Consider the following 22,004-nt stretch of genomic DNA (forward strand, 5'->3'; position numbering starts at 1 on the left):
CTCAATATCCACCTTACTTTAAAAAAAATTTTTTTTTGTCTTTCCTTTTTATCGGAACTGGGGATCGAACTCACGACTGCCTGCTTTCAAGGCAGGCGCTTATGCCGCTGAGCTAAACCCCCAGCCCCACTATTAAAATTTTTGAAACAGGACTTCATGAAAACTCCCAAAACTTTCAACACCAACATATATTGTCTATTTTTAAATGAATACTACATATGCCAGCCCTCTGTAAGTTTTTAACTATTTCATAGATGCTATTTAAATTAAATCCTGCATACCTTTTCCCAAGTAATGTAATAAATATTTATATAAGCTATCATCTTTCCGTCTAGTAGGAGTGAACAGTAATGAAACTAAGTTTTTATTTGGCATCTCAACAGCCAAACACTTGTTAACAGGGACTTAATGGAACTCACAGATCTGAATACAGCGAAGTCTTTTGGGCAAGTGAAAAACCATTTATAAAAACGTCATCTCTATCAGTTTATAAAAAAGCACAACAAACAGTTCCATATTCTGAGTGAAAAGGTTAAATATTAACTTCAACACAAATCTATACTTCGGTTTTGCACCGGCAAATGAACTTGGGATCCTGCACTGGGCAGGCAGGTGCTTGTGCCAGTGAGCTATATCCCCAGCTCTTAGTTTTGCGCGCCCCCCCCCCCAGTTTCTTTTATCTGCCTGCCCTTTCTACCTTACTAGCTGATGAACTGACTCCTCCTAGTGACCAACTTTTGTAGCACAACTGAATATCAACGTAAGGCTGCTTGCTTTTCAGCTATTTAAAGTCCTTTACAGAACAAGTCCCACTGCCAGTTTTTATTCCTCCCTCTCAAGTCTTAAGTGTGCTCCAGTCCTGCTTCTACTTACACTAAAACTTAACGCTGAATTCACTGAAATGTTTTTTACTGGAAATATTCAAAGTAGAGCAAAAAGACTAAAGACATTTTGATGGTAACAATCAAAGGCTGGCAACTTGTTAAGGACACATAATACTAGCATAGGGACATTCAAAGGGCACGAAGGAAGGCTATTAATGAAGGTTTAAAAACAACCAGTATGTTGTGAAAAACTGCTACCACTTAAGTTCAGAACTCAGGTCTGGCTCAGGGTGGCAATGACTGATACTAGATACATTTGTGAATATTACTGTTTCGAGCACTGCCCTGGCCGAGTACCATTCTGTCCTTTATTAAGAGACCAATAACAGTTAAAACTTCCCTAAGTCACCTTCTATTTGAACCAGGCAAATGTCTTGGTGGCAACTCAAGTATCTGGGTGAATACTTCCACATGAGGGACTACAGTTTAAGGATGACTTCCTCTCGTGTCTTCTTCAACCTTAGACCTCTCAGTGTGTGTGTCATCCTATCTATTGCCATCTTTCCATTACACCACAGCATGTTGTCTAAGGACAGTATTCACCTTGAGTTATTGATCTCTAAATGAAACAATAAATGAGTAAGTTTTTAGGCAATACAGATCAAGTAGAACCTGATAATGGAAAAAAAGATGCTTGGGTGTTGTGATAAGATTACTCCTGAAAAACCCAAGGTATCTGCAGAGCACAGATGACAAGATTACAGAGGGACTCAAGAATGAAAGGGCTATGAAATAATCCAATGGGGTAACCAAATCCAGAAATGTAGATTAACTTTTCACCAAAATACAACTCAGAAAATTTTTCTACATCAAGCTTCTACATCCTGCTACATATGCTAGAAAAGACAAATCCCATTCAAGGAGAAGTTCTTAAATTTCACAATCTTTAAGTGAATTAACAGTATTCTTTAACCTACAAAATGTAGGGTTTTTTACTGAGTATGTATTTTTCCATCTCAACCTCATATACCGGTAGGTATGCTCTATGAAAGGTTATCTTGCAAAACAAGGTTAAAATACCTTGATGAAATAAATTGAGGTTCCCAGTTATAGCTTAACTTCTGGGACTTCATTCCAAATTTCCTTTCTTGGGCCTGTTATTTCTGAAATGCAAATACTTGCTTGTGACAGATATGACTGTCACTGTCTCTTCCATTTTCTCAACTTCTAAACCAGCAGATTCTGTATAGAGGGTATGAATCTACTAGCTTCCCTTTGAAGGATGTTGAATGTTAATATCCTTAAGTTTCTAGTTGCCCAGACCATACACATGAAGTGTAAAGCTCAAGTATTTTGAATAAAGCAACTTGCCAAGGGCAGCAAGCACAGGGTGGAATCCTCTGAGAACCGAGAACCTGGTGTATCAGTTCTCCATCTAGGTCTATACCTAACCCTAAAAGCAAACAACTGATCTAAATGGTGGTGAACATATGGCACCTGTGCCACAACCAGCTGTTTTGTTATCATTGAAAGCTCTAAAAGATTTGCCATTACTGCTTTAGAGTATCTTGAAACCATGTGTAACAGCACACACCTGCAATCCCAGCACTTGGGAGTCCAGAGTAGAATTGCTGCAAGTTCAAGGCCAGCCAGAGCTTCATGGATAAACTTTTCTCTCAAATGTATCCTAGTTAACTACTGATTTAACTAACAAGAATCATTTAACTTACCATATGGCCCACCTAAACAAACATTAACACAATGCTAGACCACCACATGTACCTTCCAAATTCCAACCCCAGTGCTTTGAGGCTGGGAAATCCACAAATGAGCAATCCCTAGGGTGTCCTAAACCGGTAGAGCCTGTTTAGAAGAACACAACATAGGTAATGAAAAAAATTGTATGCTCAAGTAGTAACACACGCACAAAAACCTACTGAAAGGAAGCAAGGGGCAGACAAGAAAAAACAAATGCTAACACTGGCTGGGTTGCCAATCTCCAACTTGCTCTGAAGGTTGTATGGTCATGCAACAGAAAAACTTGTATGACTGACCTAATCCAAGTATAACAGCACATCTGATCTCAAGACAGACTTCAACTAAAATATTCCTCACATCCATGAATCCACGTAAACATTAGAGCACAGACGGACAGTGTAATGAAAAGCTGGGGCATGAAAAATCTGGTCAGATTTAATTTAAATAGCTCTACTTTTAATCATATCTGGATATGATCAAAGAAAAAAAATCAACACTTAAAAATCATTTTCAAAAAGGAGTGAATTTCCTAAATTTGGCTTACTTTGGATTAAGTGAATTCTTTCCTTCAAATTTATTTCTCTATAGCAACTTATGAACTTTCTGAAATAAAGTCATTAATATTGGATATTACATATCCAATTAGTCTCAGTGTTGTACATATTGAAATCTGTTCTCATTAAGATTTTGCTGTTTGTAGGCCGGGGATTTAGCTTAGCAGCGTAAGCGCCTACCTGATCATTTTGCTGTTTAAAAGTAAAAAACAGGGGCTGGGGATTTAGCTCAGCGGCATAAGCGCCTGCCTTGCAAGCAGGAAGTCGTGAGTTCGATCCTGGTACCGGTAAAAAAAAAGACCAAAAAAAAAAATAAGTCAAAAACAAACACAAAACTAGCTCTAAAATTAACTTCTAAAGCCAATTTACAGTGACTTCAATTAAATTCTTAAATTCTCTTATGCATAAATCGGGTTTCACAATCATCTTATGCATTTAGATATTTCTTTGCTGGGCATGGTGTTGCACACTGTAATCCCAATATTCACAAGGCTAGGAGGATCAAGTTTGAGGCTAGCCAGGACTACAGAGTTCAAGACTTTTAAAAAAAAGTATGGCCCATGTATACAGCAGTTTGTAATAGCTGTGCCTTGGAAACAACTCAAATACCTATCAACTGGTTGATGGACAAAGACGCAGGTTTTTTTATACAATGAAGTATCATTACACCATAAAGCACCATAAAGAAGAACAAGCCTAACATTCCTAGGTAAACAGATGCATCTCTCAAGACCATATTCTTTAGTGAAAACAACCAGCCACACCTGTGAACACATTTTCTCTGGTGTGAAACTGAAAGCATAAATGTATTGTTAAATAAAGGACAAAAATGTCCAAATGAGGGGAACATGGGAAAGGGAAAAGTCTTAAAAAAAAAAAAAAGTCAGAAAAGGACCAAAGCTTTTGTAAATGCAGAGCGGAAGAGGGAAGGTGGAGAATGGGTGACAAGCAGATGCCAGTTACGTCACGTGCAGGTTCAAATTCTCTATGATGAATGTGACCACATTTATTTAAAATACTAGCCTGAGCTACATTTTCTGTCTTTAGATTGGCCTTGAACTCACTTCATAGCCCAGGCTGGTCTCAAATTGCAATGATCTTCCTGCCTCACTCAGTCACTGGAGTACCCAGCTGTAAGATCGCGTCTTAAAGAGAAAAAAAAAAAAAAATGCTAGTATTTCTTTGCAGAGTAAATTTTTGGTCTATTAAAATTTTGATCTAGGGGCTGGGGGTTTAGCTCAGTGGCGTAAGCGCCTGCCTTGAAAGCAGGCAGTCGTGAGTTCAATCCCCGGTACCAATAAAAAGGAAAAAGACCAAAAAAAAAAAAAAAATTTTTTTAAAATCTATTTATGGTCCCTTATTGCTATGCAGGAACTTCACCTACAAATCCCAACTGGATCAATGAATTCCACTTTTTGGGTTTTTTTTTGTCTTTTTCCTTTTTATCGGTACCAGGGATTGAACTCATGACTAATAAATTCCACTTTTGAAGGCAGTAAGAACTATGGACATGAACAGATCAGGAGAAGTCCAATAGTATTTAACTGAATTTCAAAGTATTATTCAGTGCACTGTTCATTTTTAACCTGAGTGTATGCATTTCATAAGCCAGCGAAGGCAGACCTTTCAGAGCTTTCATAATGTATGCTATAGGTTTAACACCACTAGCTTAGGTCTTTTACCTAAAAGACAACCCATAAGTAAGCATATCTGTTTCTAAATAACATTCCCCAATGTAAGGAAACAAGGGATAGCTGGAGAAATGGCTTACTTTAGGCCTGGGACAAAAAGGATCAGATGAACTTAGAAAATTGTTCTGGCCATAGCTTTACTCAAAAAAATGACAAGGATATATATAAAACATGTAATATACCACTTGGGCAAATATGGGCAATGTAACCATCTTTTGAAAAAATGTATTTGAAGATTTTCTGATTTGGATTAACTCAGCTAAGGGGACACAGGTGATGTAAATGGCACGTCACACCTGTCATTTTCTGTCCAATAGTTTTAAGAAAAGTGTCTAAGCAGATGACAATACGAAACAGACGTTAAAGTATCAAGCATTAATCTGAGTAAATAATACATAAAAATCACAACTTAAAATTTTAGTTACAGGGGAAAATTACACAGCAACCAATAACCAAAAAAACCAATCTGCAATTTTACTAAGCGATTCACTACAGAAAAACTTGAATCCATTACGTCTTTATTCAAGGTTAAGGAAAATGAACAGCTCTGACAGGTTAACACTCTACCATCTTGTTCACTACTTCCAAACCCCATGCCTTAATCTTAGCACTTTTCTGACATTTCGGTTTTTCACAATCACAGGACTTCTATTAGCCTCCGATATTTTTTTATTAGCCTCCAATTAACCAAGGTCTACTTCAAATGTTATTACCTTCTGATAGCTGCCTCTATGAGTGCTATGTCTTACTTTGGTTCTTCTTCTACCTAAATTGCAGTTTAAAAATTCCTACACACCTTTGAAATCTTTGCTAACAAAGGCTTCAAGCACGTTTGAGTGTTCTAGCACAATCTCATGAAATTATTAGAATCACAACTTCCTGACTTTATCACGAGTAATACTTGTAAATCTATCAGCTTCTGGCACTTTAATGCCCCATTTCTATCATACTTAAGAATTATATAGTCAGTACATTTTAACTGATCTGATATACTTAGAAATGCAGTAGGTGTCAAATAGATGAAACAAGCTACCGAATATGCTGGCAGTGAAGATAAATCAAAATAAAACCTTGGACTGTAACTTGTTCTGCTAGAGTTCCACAAGGTAAGCAAACATTTCTAACAAATTTTAACTTGTAAGAGTGATGTTTTTCAATACTAGTATGTGACATGGTTACAGTGTCACACTGAGCCATAGTTTTCTCTCCACTCCATTCTACCAAGGATTATGGAGACAGGACTTCAGTGAAAAATCCCTCTACTTCAGATGATACTAGAGAGATACGTAAAATGGGGGAAACTAGCGAAAACTGTGCAGGAAAGCACCACCTCAGACGGCAGGAGTGTGAGCAATGTAATCTGTTTAATGAAATGCAATGTCCACTTCCACAAGAACCTCAAAAGGAGGTTAAAAGCAAGCGTCACTGGGTAGATTTAATTAAAGTTACAGAAAGATTCCAATGAGCCAAAAGACTCCAGTGATTCCATCAGTAACAGTCCTCCTACACAATTAACCCTCCCTCTCAGCTCCTTCAGACCAGCTGCAAGTTCTCAAATGTAAGTGCACGTTAATTCATCTTTCTTTATATTGTGTATTTTATTTTTCATATTATTGATAGTACTGTGATCATTTTTGTATCAGTATTTTTGGGTTGGGGAAGGAATCATCTGAATTTACATCTTTCCGGAACAATTGAGCTCGCAATCCAAATTTTATCACACATTAGTATGGATGACCACTTTACCCTAAGAAAAATGATTTCATGCAACAAGAATGTTTCCATTTCTCCAAAGTCACAGTAAATGTTAAGTGTATCTTAATTCAAAAATTTGTCTTTTATCGAGGTTGAAATTTATTATCTGTATTTTTAGACCAGTATACAAAAAACACCAGTCATTCAGTTAACTTCTGTTAGTAACTTACTATTACTGTTTACATTTACTTTTCAGATATTAGACATTAATGTATTTTAAATGGCAGTTACCTAAATTATAAACACATTTTCAAAACAAAACTGAGCTCATTATTACCAAGTATAAATAGTGGCAGAATGTCTTAAAAACTGAATTAGTGTGTATGTGTATATGCATGTATGTGTGACACACACACACACTTCTCTTTTGTAAAGTTCCTATAGCCAGGGATTTAGCTCAGCAGCATAAGTGCCTCCCTGCCAAGCACGAGGTCATTGAGTTGGATTCCCAGCTAATAAAATAACTTCCTACAAAGAATATATGCCTGTGAATTGTCTTGTACATTTAAAGTAACATTTGGCCTGATTTAAATAGTCAAAAATATAAAGGCTAAAATTTCTTCTAAGACTATTTTCTTCTAGCCTATACAAATACACTCAGATTTTAAACTGAGCCCTGAAATCACAGCACTCAAAAAGCATTTGAATATTAACTTCATAGGTCTATATGGTATAGTAAAGATTTTCACAAACAGTTAACTCAAAAGTTTTTGTCTTTGATAATGGCAACAGCCTGTAACTACAGTAAACTCACAACTTCATACTGTCTTACAAGCAGCAGTAGCATTAATTCAGTTACCTTAGGGCTGCTAATATACACCAACGACTACCACTGACCTAGTAGTTACAGAATAATGAAAATATTTCTATCAAAGCAAGTACCCTTTTCATGTTTGTTTAACATTAGAAGAGCTCAAAAGTAAACAGGTAGAATCCCATTTTTCTTTAAGTATCAACTCACCAATTCCACGTAATTATTTTCACATGTAAAACAGTAACAGTACTAATTCAGTGAATTATATAAAAGAATTTTAAGAAATTACAGATTTAACTGTACTTTAAACAACTAGAAAAAAATTTTTTGAAGAACTAGACAATACATGGAACTGTTCTGTGCTCTTACCATATAAAGTCTTAAATTACTTTTGTTAAGCATGAACTATATGGGACTTTCATCATTTCTAAAAAGAAAAATGAGATCTTTTTGATAAGTCAGGGAATAAGGTCAGTGGAAGCTAAAACTGGACAATGTAAAGAAACTGACATGTTTCAAAAATGTAGATAACTAAGAAAAACCTTCAGCATTCCTTTCAAAGAACTCTACTTATGAGGGATGAGGTGGCTGTTCTCTTAATTATACAGATTTACAGGTCATAGTGGCCCAAGCACCAAATAGCCTGTTTTTAGATACCTCCACTCTTCAATCTCAAAAACAGTGGTATACACTTGAATCTTAAAAAAAAAATAAAAATATCACCAGTGTATTTTATAAAATTAAATCCAAATTTTATTTAAGGATTTCAATTACATATTTCAAAATTCTAAAATGGAATAGAACCGTCTTGGAATGAAGAAATGGCATAAATGAACACTGTTATCCCTTGAAACTCAAAATTTTATCAAGAAAACAATTTGCAAATCACATCCCCATTATGTAACAAGATGAAATATTGTATCTACCTCTTTACTTTGGCAATAGCTATTTCCTAAAAGAATAAAAAAAATGACTTTGTTACTTCTTTAATTAAAAATGGGATTCTATCTTTAGATTAAAATTTTAAAGATCAGAAAAGGCTGTGTTTAGATGAAATATGGTTACCCAAAAATAATAACACAGAATGTCTAACCAAAATCATTCTGGAGAAAAAGAAAAAAACTACTGTGATTAGTTAAGGATTTCCAGTAGTTAGTTAAAAACTCTCAAGAAGTATAGTTCAAACACATATGGTTCACATTTTAAGTGTTTAATAATAAATTTTCAAAAAGAAAACTATTACCTGTAAAAACATATCAACTCAATGTAATTTTATGAACAGCAGAAACTCTATAGACCTTCCTCTTGAATTACTCCATTCTCACTATCAAAAATAAGTTCATCCCCCAAATTAACAGTAATTAGCCTGAGGTATTTTAAATGTGGCTATGAAGTCTCAAACTTAATGGCGTTCCCCTCCCCAAAATGGTCACATTACCACTTTAGGCCCATAATCTCTATGGTATTTACTATAATATGGTCATCTGGAATATCTGAAGAAAAAAATCCTTGGACTTAAAAAAAGTCCATCCCATTCATTTTCACTACAATAGCAGCCACATGAAATCTGAGTGTTATTTCGCCAGATCCACAAAAGGGGTGTTTAAACTTCAATTTCCAGTTTAATTATCAAAGCTTGATGTGAAATAAAATTCTGAATATCACACTGTGGTACAAACAGGTCCAAATTTCTGAAATTTTAAATGAGACTGAGAAACAGTTCGTGAAATTTAATGTATTATACCTTAACACATCTCTGAGGTAGTTAAGTAAACAGTACTACCAATTTTAATACATAGTAAACAGAAACATGGGTAAATGACATATGTAAGCAATAAGGATCAGAACAGACCATAGGGGCTTAGGGCTCTCTCTAGTTCTAATCCAAAAAAATGAAACTGAACTTTCCTTATTTTAAAAAATGTGTTATCATTTAGAGGATTTTTACTTTTTGTTTCTCACTTGCTGATCATATCTCCCAAGTTGGCTCCTTTTCCTTAAATATGTTAAACTGGGTACGACTATCACTGATCGAAGTTTAACTTCTTCTAACCTGAATTAGTACAAAATTAAGACATTATCTTGTGAGAACTAAAATTGTATTTAATATTTTTATTTTAGACTGCAAAAACAAGCAAACAAACAACCAAAAAAACATGAAAAAGGCTCATCAAATGATGTAATGTCATCCTTCCCAGGAAAGCAGAAGGTAGATCCTACCACAAAGAAAAGATGCTTAGTTAATAGATGCTGAATTTAGAGGTACACTAAAAGATTATCAGTTAACTTTTAAAAATTCTAGGTTGTATTCACCTCCCTGTGATAACTAACCATTTAAGGTAGGCTTTCCTTATAATTAACTGTCACCTAAAATATAGAACTCCATTAATAACCTAACAGATTTGGTCTTACTGGAAATTCTTAACCAAGGGTTTATTTTTTTTTCTTTAATGATGAATTGTCTTAGTATTAAGTCACTGCATTTCTGTAATAAAAAATGAAGAGCATAATTATGCAAGCGACTTAAACCCACTCTACTACTTGCAGGAAAACTATTTTGGTTCTTCAGGAAAAAAAAATAAATTTTCACAGTTATATTCCAATAATTATATGATGCAAAGAACCAAATTGCAGCAATGAATGAACATGCTTTAGAGAATCTGTGCATTCAATATATCTGACAGTAAAACTATAGTTAAAATGCTAGTTAGAACAAATTGGTCTTCAAAGTATCAATTCCTTTAAAAAAAATTACTGAGTCTACCAAGAAAATACAAAAACATAAGGCTGTAAGTAAATGATAGTTGTGTTTAGGCTATTACAGTGCAGGTTATCCTCAAGGCCACAAACATCCTGCTTCACTGCTGCTTGCACTCTGCTGGGTTTTGATCCTTCTGTTAAAGGAAAACAAGAAGTCAATCTAACTGCTACCTGCTTTGATGTACTTCTCAATAGTAACTATCTTTAATTACCACAATATCTCACTTCTGTCAAAATTTGTACCTAATTAAAGAAATAACATAGAAAGATGATGGCAAATCATTTACTCGAGTTTTACAAAGTCAATAAAATGCTATAATAAAGCCTAAATTTCACATTGCACAACTATCTCCACCATATAATAATCTTAAAACAAAATAACTTGGTAATCATTTTATAAATTATAATTATGCTGCCTTTTTGTCTTCAGACACCAATTTCATTTAATTTATTGAACTAATTTCATTCAATTCAATTTTGTTGCCTGAATATCTTCAAAGATCCTAATATACATCATTTTTATAATTGTTAGGATTAATTCACAACTATCATACTATTTGACTTGTCATTCTGTTATATAATGTCACTTAGGTTCTATCTTTTAGAAATTTTACAGCACTGAGTAAGGTAAGCCGCCAACTTACAAACAAGATGCAATTAGTTTCACAAAGTGAGTCTTATACAATACATTGGTCATTTATTATGTATTTTGTGGGAAGTAAATACCTTTACCAACCCTGATTATTACCATCACTAATAAATTTTTAACACTGAAAAACTGCAGTGGGATAAAAAGCCCAAAATAATATGCTACAAAAGAAGGGTTCAATTGGTCAAAAACGATGACAAATACAAAGTCAAAAACCAATGTTTCAGTCCGGGGATTTAGCTCAGCGGCATAAGCGCCTACCTGACAAGTGCAAGGTTGTGAGTTCAATCCACAGTATCATTTAAAAAAAAAAAAAGTTTCTCAAGGTAAGTGCGCTAAAATTTGCATATTGTTCAAAATGCAAGAAATAACTAGAAAAGTGGGGAGGTTTTAACTGTAATGGAGGAAAAACAAAACTGTATTTTTACTATAGCCTGCCTTGAATTTAACAAAAAACAGCGCTAATTTTGCTCACCTTCGGGTCATAGTCTGGATCATTTTCCTCATCTCCTTCTTCTTCCCCTTCCTATATTAAAGTTCAAAATGCAACCATGAAGTAGGTATACAGCAGGAAAAACATGGCTCATAATGTAGGGAAAATTCAATACAATTTACTCTATAGATCAACAAATTTCCCATAATTACAGAGCTTGGTGATAATACAACTTAATTTGCAAGTTTCTAATATGAAAAATTTCCCAACACAACTTGAGACATCCAGATAGTTTTTATTGAAAATCTTTACTGCAGCCAATGTTGAAAAAGTTTACTGCAGCTTTTGACTTCTTCAAAGAGCTGATAACCCTGCAGCAGAACAAAATTATTTGAAATAAAAAAAAAAAATGTTGCTGAGTTTTACAATTTATTTATTGAAACCTTATACATACATTGTTTGGCTGTAGAATTCTAGTCTTAATTTCCAAAATTTATCCCAAATCACAATGATTATAGCAAAAGAATACACAAGCCATTCAATTTGCTTCTCAAAAGTGTTAAACACAATTATTTGCTCATTTGGTAAACATTACCTCATCTGCTTCTTCACCTTCTTCATCATACTGAAGAGAAAACAAGACAAATGTGAATGAATACAACACTGAGAACAGCATGAATAAAACTCATCCTTTTAAACACTTAGTTCTCACTGCACAGCAGTATGTAAACTAAACATTTAAATCTAAAAAGTGAAAACAAATCAAAAGGGGGAAACTCAAGTGACTGATTATAAGGTACACAGCACATAGTAGCTGTAGGAAGTAACTCAGTACTATTATCTATAACCTCATAAAATTAATTATGTGGATAAAGTATGATCAGGCAACTATTAGTGTATTAATGACTTGTACTTCTGTGAAAACACAGAAAGCTTGTACACATCTGAAGCTTCTAAGAGCAGCCTCATTTTACCTCAATCATGTAATATAACCTTTGATGAAAATTCTATGCCACTTAATAAATATTAAGTAGCAAAAAAGTCCTACTTGTATTTTATGTGGCCAAATCCAATATAGGGCTCTAGTAACAGTAACTACACCTATAAGGTCCACTAACTCAAAATAATCTTCCTACTCGCAGGGGGGGAAAAAATGGATAAATCCAAAGATACTGAAGAGATCAGAGAAGATACCTAAGAGTATCACTAACTGGCCTGATTTTACAGTTTTCTAGTTCTATTACTGTTTAAAAATTCAATCTGTTTATTAATCCTGGCTATCAACCTATTTCCTTTTGAAAATATCAAACCCTCACCAAACTGTTTTATTGCAGGATTCAGATTTACTCACATCATCATCATCATCTTCGATAGCTTCTCCAGTAAAATATAATACTGATCTTGGGATTATACGCTCACGTAAAAAGTGACCAATTTCAAAGTCTGCAGCAAGGATAGCTTCAGCATCATCATCCTATTTTTTTTAAAGGAAAAGTACAAGCACACAATTTGAAAATAACTGTGATCTGAAATATGTAAGGCATCTATGTTTATGTTATGGTGAAGAAACTCGGGCCAGGGATGCAGTTCAGTGCATGGCACCTGCCCAGTATCTCTATACCCCTGGGTCCCATCCCCAGCACTACAAAAATGAAACCTCAATGTCAATTTAAAATTACCATATACTCATGTACATCAAATAGTCATCTAAATCTGTTAGCTTTATATGAAGTTAGCAGCAGTAAGTAAAATAAGGGCCAAATACGTAGCTAATGGTACAGTCTTTGCACAGAATGCATGGAGGCACTGGAACTAACCCCTTTGACCGCCTAAATAATTAAGACTATTGCTTAGTTTTTTGGAGAGGCTGAAGTAGTAAAATCTGAATGTAACTTGATTACATAATGACAATTTCCTCTGAAAACGGAATACAAAAACAAACTAACAAAAAACCTCAGGCTTTTGTAAGTAACATTAAGAATGCAGTCAATAGAACATAAGAGACCACAGTAGGCAGGAGGCAAATAGTTAGGTATAGTTGTAAATCCATTTAATGCCAAAGAAGTTCTAGCGATAAATACAATTAATTGACTAAGCCAGTCTAGGATTTCTATTTAATGGTGAAGCACAGCATGGAATTCTGTATTATTCAAAGGAAGTTTTAAATTCCGTTTAAGTAGCTGAGTGTACACCTGTATTCCCAGCACTTGAGAGGCTGATACAGAAGGATCACTGAGTTTGAGGCCAGCCTGTGCTACAATCCTCCATCCCAAAATCCCATTTAAATTCTGCTACTGACGAGTGAATACAGATTCATGAATTATATAAAATTAGTCATCAATATAACCTACATGACTAAACAGAACTTATTAAAATGGGTGTGTATGTTTAAGATTATTAAGGAATTCTAATCACAAATGAAGGCTTTCTATGTATAACTTACAAGATTTTCTGCCACAATCAATTTTTAGTAGTAAATTTTTTGTTCTGTCTTTTTGAGACAGGGTCTCACAAGTCCAGGCTGGCCTTAAATTCATTATACAGTCTTGGTCATTTGTCTCAGCCTCCTGATTGTTGGGATTACACGCATGTGCCACCACGCCCTGCTAATAATAAATTTCAAAAATGCCCCTGAATACAAACTTCAGCAAATCTACTGATATGAAAATTGTGTGATGCTCCATCTTAGTCCTCCTTAGTAGTCTGCAACCTGAAATCTACACACTGCTGTGTATTTCCATAGTTTGTTTAATAAGAAGACATTCTGAATTAGCCCAGTTAATACTCTTTCCAGACACTACTAGTCTTTTTGGAAATCTAGTGTAAGCTTTAGCCAACTTTATTCCAATTTAAAAGTACTCAAAGTAACACATTATCTAATTTCATATACTTGTAAAACTGAACACAGTTCATGAAAAACTATGGCCGACAAGAAAACAAATTCAAAACATGCCAGGCTTGTCTGTTGTAGACTTCTTTGAAATTTTTCCTCACTCCAGAATGTATGGCAAGAACAGAAACATTTCACAGTTGTCTATATGCCACATAGAGGAACAAATATGGCCACAGTATGGTACCCTATCTTCACTGAACAAAGACAGCAGAGTTCTAACCCTGGGGCTCAGAGGTCATTAACTAGTATAAATAATGTGATACACTGTTTGACTAGAAAATATTTAATATTTTCGTATCAGTGCTTCTCAGTAGAGACATCATCATCACCTAGAATGAACACTTTTTTCAGACCTATAAAGATCTACCCCATGCATTGCAGGCCTCAGAACATATGCTAGAAGCAGGATGGAGAATCCTCACATAGTACACAAAAGGCCCCAAATTCAATCGATAGCATAGTATCAACAAAACCTTTCTAAACAATGCTAGCAGAAACCATCCCACTCTACTTTTGAGCACTGTTTCAATTTCACACACAGCAAACAACTCTGTAAACTACTTACCAGATCTCCACTCTCGGGAACTGTAAAATTGAAAAAAAAAAAAAAATAAATTCAAATGAGGAAGAAATTCAATGAAGTTTCATAGTAAAACAACCAACAATGACCAAACTAAAACAGCTTACCTTCAGGAGGAGCAAAAAAATTAAAGAATGAATCATTGGAAACTGTTTTAGTCACAGTACGAACTGTCCCACGTCCCTTATGTTTCTGCTTCTTTTTAATAGTTTTCAAAGTGACATTCTTTCCTTTTTTCCAATCTATCTGGCACCTTGCAAAACAGAAAAAAAATTTTATCACAATTACCACTTTCAATTACTACACTTTTAGTAGTGGTGTAATTTCAACTTCCAAGTTTTTTGAGAAGAATTGGCTCAAACATTTTGTCACAGTACAATTGGAAAAACTGTATTTTTAAACCAAACTTTTTAAAGTTAATGTGCTCTTTTACAGAAATATAATGCACATTAAAATTGAAGGCAAAAGGCACATTTTTACCGAAATGCTTGACAGTAAACTATAATGCAGCAACAACACGCAATGAAACACAAGTATCATGAAACAGAAGTACTATAACAAAAAAGACATGTGTTTTGTTAAAGTACTAAAATCAACTCACCCTGCACAGCCCATGATTTCAGGTCCATCAAACGAAAAGGGATCAGAATCATCTGGTTCAGACCTCATCCTATACGTCTTTGTCAACACTTCATTTGTGAAATACTCATTGGGTTCAAAGTGAAATTCTAAGATAAAACTCTTTTTGAAAAAGTGTAAAAATTAGTATATTACATCATAAATTGCAATGCATTCATAGTTTAACCTGTGACTTTTACAACATAAAGAATTCCTAATGTAAGAAAAATCATTGTCATGTTAAAAATAGCAAAATGAGGCACAAATTAAACTGAATTTAGATTCAATTTACAACTATCATTTAGACTGAATACACCTAAACTGACCAAGTCCCTCTTCTTTCCCATCTCCCCCACAAAGGAGGCTTGGGGGCAGGGAGGGTTTCCAATCAGATTTTATTGGTACATGTTTGATATGCCTTTAAAAAAAAAAAATCACATTTTAAAGCTGTGTACATGATATAACTTGTTTCCCCATTCTTCCACCCCAACCCTCCCTCAAACCCCCCTCCCATTTACAAAAGCTTTGCTGCCATTTTTCCCTTTGTTTTTAACTCTTCCCTTACTTCATTTTCCCCTCCCCTTCTTTGTTCCTCTCCCCATTTAAACATCTTACTATTTCATAGTATCTATTATACATTTTGGTCCTTATACTTTTAACTTCTCATATCAGAGAAATAATGTGGTATTTACACATCTGTGGGAGATTTATTTCACTTAAGAGAACAGAAAGGTCAAGATTTTTAAATATGAAACCAGAATATGAACTTGATACAGAGAAGTTCAACCATAGAAATCTATAGCCTATTTCTGTAGTAGTTTGCTCATGGTTACCATAAATAGTTAGTTTTTAGGAGGTTGTTAGCTGATTTTTTCTCCTGGTAGAGTGAGATCTCTACCATAATTTCTTATGTAACTGTCAGATATATGCCTTCTAATACAGGCTATGTAGCTAGTTATTCATGTTGTGTTGTCTTTTTGTTTTATCTGTTTTGTTTGAGACCAAGTCTCACTATGTAGTTCAGGCTGGCCTGGCAATCCTCCCAGCTCAACCTCTTAAGTGCTGGGATTATACAGTATACCACCATGCATGGCGTGTTGCCATTTTAAAATCTACTTCAATCCAGAATCAATGGGTGTGGGGGCGCACACTTGTGTAATCCCAGCCCTCAGGAGGCTGTGAGGCAGGAAGATAGCTGTGAGTTTTCAGCCAATCTGGGCTACATAGTTCAAAACCAGCCTGAACTACACAATGAAACCCTGTCTTTAAAAAAAAAAAAAAAAAAAGACAACAACCAAAAACAAACAAAAACACTTTCATGTCATTTATTTACTATGAAATTATAAATATTTCAAAGTTGTTTGTTGTTTTTACCATAGGCTGGCCAGCATCTGAGAATTTCACTTTAATGTCCTTCAAATGCTTCAGAATAGGTTCATCATGTTCCTTAAAGATTAATAAATAATGTTGTTACTAAACAAATACTAGACACAGTATCTTTTACAAACTAATTAACCTTAAAATTTACTGTCCATATTACAGCTCACATTGATACTAGTTTTTAATGCTACTGCTACATAAAAATAGGCTAAACAGATAACTATATCCTTATACAAACTGAAGGTCTAAAAAAATAAAAGAACAGCCAGGCATGGTGACTTACGCCTGTAACCCCAGAACTCGGGAGGCTGAAAAGCAGGAGGGACTTGTTTCAAGTTCAACATCAGCCTGGGCTACAAAGTGAGCTTAAGGCCAGCCTGAACTGCATAGTGAGACCCTGTCTCAAAGACCAAAAAACAAAATACAGGACATGACTGCTTTAATATTTCTTGACAACAACTATTGCCTTTTCCCTTTTCTACTTTGCTAAGGTAGAAAGGTAATAAGCAGTCACTACATTGAGATTATTTCTTTTCCAGCAATCACAAGACAGGGCAACAAGTACAAAAATGGTAGCGGTTCAAGAAACGCTGAAGAGGCAAGAGAGCAATGTAATTGTTACATATCTTCACAGTACCCTTTTTAAAATGCAAATTTCAGCCAGCTAAAAAGACTCTCTCTCCCCATCCCACCTCCATATTAAGCAATCCAAACACAATGCACTTGCTTATGAGAAACCATCAATCAACTACCAATGAAACTATTTCATCATCTAATTTTAAAAAATGAACTGTAGTTGATTGGATTGTAAACAAAGAGCAAAAAAGCTGCCAGGCATAACAGCACATGCCTATACTCCCACCAGGATGATCACCATGAGTTCGAGGCCTACCTCAACTACACAGTGAGATGCTGTCTCAAAAAAAAAAAGAAAGAAAGAAAACAAAAAAGCAAGCAGTGCTTCCTTTCTACACATTATGCTATGTCAAAAAATAACAATAATTTTAAAAAGATCAACACTGAAACAGTCACACACATTTAAATTTCAAAGGCTTTCCTTTCGGGTCAATTGGTGTTTTTATTAATAAAATTACCTGAACCATGTCACTGAGCAAATCAACATTCTTAAAAACAGTCAACCAAAATTCAGGAATTCCTTTAGGATCTTCTTTTTCTTCATCTTTTTTCTCATCTTCAATTTTGGCCTTTTCTTTCATCTCCTCCTTGATAAACAACAGGATATATTACAGAATATCTATACTAAATCCCCTGACAAACTTTTTTAAAAAAATGTCTCCTTAACTTACAAACAGTGCCGTAAGCATAAAAAAATAAATACACCTACAAGCACCAATTATAATTTTCTAGTTATAGAAAGAAGTTTTGGTTTGTGTAAAGACTACTATTATCCATTCCAAACTTTTATTCCGTTAAAATCGCTGCGAGGCCAGGCATGGTGGCACATCCCCTAATGCCAGTATTATGGGGAGCTGAGGCAGGAAGGAAGTTTGAGCCCAGCCTAAGCAATTTAGAGCCTCCTCCAAAGGGGGCGGGGGGTTGAGGGATTGAGGTGGTAAAATAGTAATTCCTCTAAATTCAATCCCTAGTACCACCCCCCCCAAAAAAACAAAACAACAAAAGCTTCCTGCTACTATATCCCTCCCAAAAAGACTACTGGGATCAAGAAGAATATAGAAAACACATTTTAAAACTGGGCATGGTGACGCACAATCCCAGCACTTGGGAGGCTGAGGAAGGAGAATCGCTGCAAGTTTGAGACCAGCCTGAGTTATAAAGTTGAGCTCAAGGTCAGCCTGGACTGCACAGTAAGACCCTGCCTCAAAACGTACCAAAAAAAAAAAAAAAAAAAAAGAAAGAAAAACATTTTATAAAGAAAAGCATAAAAAAGAGCACTTTAAAACATAGCAACCAGGAAAAGTAAAATGTTGTCCAGTGTGGGGATGGTGAACCTGTCAGAGCTTTCAATGCTACAAGCCGCCCAATGTGGCACACATGCCATAGTTTTGCCATCACTGATCTAATGTGTCACCCTGAAATGTACTCCATCAAAATATTACATTCTTCAAGTATTAGAATAGAAATGCTAGGAAAAAAGTTATTTAACAGCACCGGATATGTGTCACAGCTGACATTCACTGGTGGAAAGTCTCCATTCACTTGAAAAATGGCAACAATACTTTGCCTGTTATTTTAAAAGAAAAATCTGCATGTATGAATTTGAAATATTATAAAAACTTAAAAAAATGATCAGGTACAAACAGCAGCATTAAAACAAAGAGACCATTTTCTAGCTATAAAAACATCACTGATTATAAAATACTGTACCTCATCATCAACAAATGCTAACATTTCAAACAATTTAAGACACTGTCATCTAAAAATACACAAAGATAAACTTGATACTAACCGAAATTTCATCTTCCTCATCTGGTTTCCATTCACATTCTTCTTCCGTGGGTTCATAAATTGCATTAATGATCTCAAATCGCTAAAATAATAATAAAAGTCTGCATAAAAACACTAGAATCCAACCTTAACATCAGGAATTTCTCATTAAGAACTCTGACAGATTTAATTAATGGATACCAAAACAATGACTGTTATTCTTGGCAGTTTCCCTACGTACTTCTAATACCCACTTTAGTAGTATTAAACCAGCTGTAAGTTTGTACTTCCAAGATTGTCTCCTAGAACTTTAGATAAAATAGTAAAGAGTATTACCTTATCGAATAGAGGCTGATAGAGAACCGCATACTTCCTTTCAAGATCATGAACTTCCTCATAGAATTTAGCTTCTATCTGTGCACATTTAACTTGAAGGTTTTTGAGAGCATTCACTCTTCTTTTAACTACCCTAGGCAAGCTGAAAGGTTAGAAACCAGTTATATAGCCTCACAGTAATAAACACCAGTCACACTTCTTTACTCATACTGAAATGGAAGCATCAATGTGAGTGAATAAGCTTCCTACTTGAAGGAAAAGGTACATTTAAAGTGATTCAAGATTGATAGAAATTTGATTTTGTAAAATAGATCAGAAGCAGAAATTTAATCAAGTAAATCCATAAAACAAATTTTAGTCAACCCTAACCTCTACATGTAATCAAGTTCAGTGCTGAACTTATTATTGATAACACTTCAACTCTAACATGCAACCTAGTGTATCATGACTATTTTAACTGAGATTGTGATTGTTTCAATTTTTTAAAACTTATATCTCACCTGTACTAGACAGAAGCATATGTATTTTGGAGAAAAAAGAACAATATATCATTACTTTCTATCTTAGTCTAACCTGGTATTTGAAATTACATAAAATAAAAATATATTATGAAGAGGGGACACAAATTTGTTATCTCAATAAATGTTACTTAAAAGTCATATAAATTGGGACAAGGATTTTAGCTCAGCAGCACATGTGCTTGCCTGGCAAGCATGAGGTCAAGTTCAATCCCTGGTAGCAAAAAAAAAAAAAAATCACATAGACCTTTTATAGAAGTACAAATGTCATATGATATACAATGGGGCATTTTTTTTAATATTACACACTTAAAGGGCAGGGTATGGTACCACATGCCTGTAATCCCAACACTTGGAAGGACCACTGCAAGTTTGAGGCCAGCCTGAACTGCACAGTAAAACCCTTGTCTCAAAAATCACCAGGAAAAAAAAAGGCACATTTAGGTTATGAAGAAATCGCTTGAAAATGATGAACCCCTCTACCACCCTGAAAAAATGCTCACTCTAAAATAATTCACCTAATATAATGTCAGGGAATCTATGTAGTATACCCAGAACATACACTAAAATCTCCTGCTACAGACTTCTGCAAGTCAAGCAATCCTCTTTCTTAGCACTTCAGTAAGATTACTACAAATACAAAAACACTTCAATTTTTTCAACTGTCTCTTAAAGTTAAAAACCATTTTCTCTCCCATCCCAAAATTAACCCTAACAACTTCAAAACCAAGAAGAAAACAACTGTCTCGTCCACTCCCCCTACACACACACACACACACACACACACACACACACACACACACAAAGCAGCATTTGAATAAAACCAGGGGACAGGATAGCTACAGTAGGTGACAGTAAAAACAGGTCCAGGAGAACAATTTTTATAAAAAAAACTTTTAAAATTCTGGTCTTGTTGAGAAAACAACTGTTCTTGTCCCCCTTCCCAAGAGCCCAATCCCTGAGTTCATGCAGAATTCATGAAAGTTATCCTTCTCCCATCCCATCCAAGTTAGGTATAATGGATTAGACAATCAAAAAAGAATCCCACTCTAACTGGCAACAAAGAAAACCACAATAACTGCCTTGAATTGTCAGCTTTTGAGTCTCAGGAGACTGGTGTCCTATTTAGTTAGGCTCATCTTATCCCGCTTCTTAAACTAGACACTTGACTAATACAATTTCTATAAACAATCTGAATTGTTAACATCACATCATTAAAACAATACTACAAAGATGAAAAAGACATTACAAGAAATCTAAAATAAAGTGGGTATGCAACATGAAAATACCATTACGAAAATAACCAAATTATAAAATTTAGTTAAAAGGGCGTTGGGTTGGGATTTAGCTCAGTGGAGTAAGCACCTGCCTTGCAAGCACGCAGTCATGAGTTCAATCCCCGGTACCGATTTAAAAAAAAAACAAAAATTTAGTTGAAGTAAAAGTTTGAGGTTTAAAAGTTCTCCCAAGTCAGGCTGAAAGAAAACAGAAAAGCTCTGACATGAATGACAAAAGTGGCAACAGCTGAATAACAGAATAAACAGCCTAAGAAATGAGAATAATTTCTCTCAGGAAAAATTTTTAGTAATGATATTAATTAATATCCAAGACAAATGTTAGATGTTCAGTGGAAGAATGCAAATAACTTTACAAAGGAAAAGGAAACAGAGAAAAAGAAACTGCACAGGAGAAAAACATTAAGATTTTTAAGAACTCAATCTACAAATTTTATAGGCAGAATTATTATTCAGATGTGAAAGTGAGATAAAAATATGATCAGGCTTCACAGGCAGTGGCCACAGATATTACATTCATTAAAAACAATTTCATATAAAAATACAGGAAACTTTGTATAAATATAAGATACAGTATATGTGGTCAAATAGGTTAGTAAATATTTCATTATTATGTTGAAGAGAAAAAAATAACCAGAAAAAATAAACCAGTTCAGATGCTGATAAATATAATAAGTCAATAGGATTGAATTCATTTAGGATTAGGTTACTATGTTAACTAAAAACTGCATTAACTTTGAAAGCAGCAGGAGACTGTCTACACAATGGGAAACAGAAGAAAAGAAGGAGGGAGATAAAGG

At 34.7% G+C, this 22,004-nt stretch overlaps 1 protein-coding gene across 4 annotated transcripts in view; it reads right to left on the minus strand.

Moving 5' to 3' along the window:
- Positions 1-9,433: 9,433 nt before the first annotated feature.
- Nap1l1 (nucleosome assembly protein 1 like 1) overlaps positions 9,434-22,004 on the minus strand; it is a 38,462-nt gene continuing 25,891 nt past the window's right edge. For 3 of the 4 annotated variants that reach the window (XM_063255173.1, XM_063255172.1, XM_063255169.1), the window contains 12 exons: positions 19,392-19,533; positions 19,078-19,158; positions 17,744-17,872; positions 16,644-16,715; positions 15,253-15,392; positions 14,759-14,904; positions 14,637-14,656; positions 12,530-12,652; positions 11,774-11,803; positions 11,221-11,271; positions 10,159-10,230; positions 9,434-9,552 (listed from right to left, as the gene is read on the minus strand). In XM_063255173.1, coding sequence (XP_063111243.1) covers positions 10,195-10,230; positions 11,221-11,271; positions 11,774-11,803; positions 12,530-12,652; positions 14,637-14,656; positions 14,759-14,904; positions 15,253-15,392; positions 16,644-16,715; positions 17,744-17,872; positions 19,078-19,158; positions 19,392-19,533 — 970 coding nt within the window. In that variant the 3' untranslated portion in view covers positions 9,434-9,552; positions 10,159-10,194. Of the gene's footprint in view, positions 9,553-10,158; positions 10,231-11,220; positions 11,272-11,453; positions 11,550-11,773; positions 11,804-12,529; positions 12,653-14,636; positions 14,657-14,758; positions 14,905-15,252; positions 15,393-16,643; positions 16,716-17,743; positions 17,873-19,077; positions 19,159-19,391; positions 19,534-22,004 lie in introns of those variants that run through there. The other variant, XM_063255170.1, reaches the window with a different exon arrangement.

Source organism: Cavia porcellus, unplaced genomic scaffold, assembly GCF_034190915.1.
Source record: "Cavia porcellus strain 051 isolate PalLab524CR breed Dunkin Hartley unplaced genomic scaffold, mCavPor4.1 scaffold_8, whole genome shotgun sequence".
NCBI classification, from domain to species: domain Eukaryota; kingdom Metazoa; phylum Chordata; class Mammalia; order Rodentia; family Caviidae; genus Cavia; species Cavia porcellus.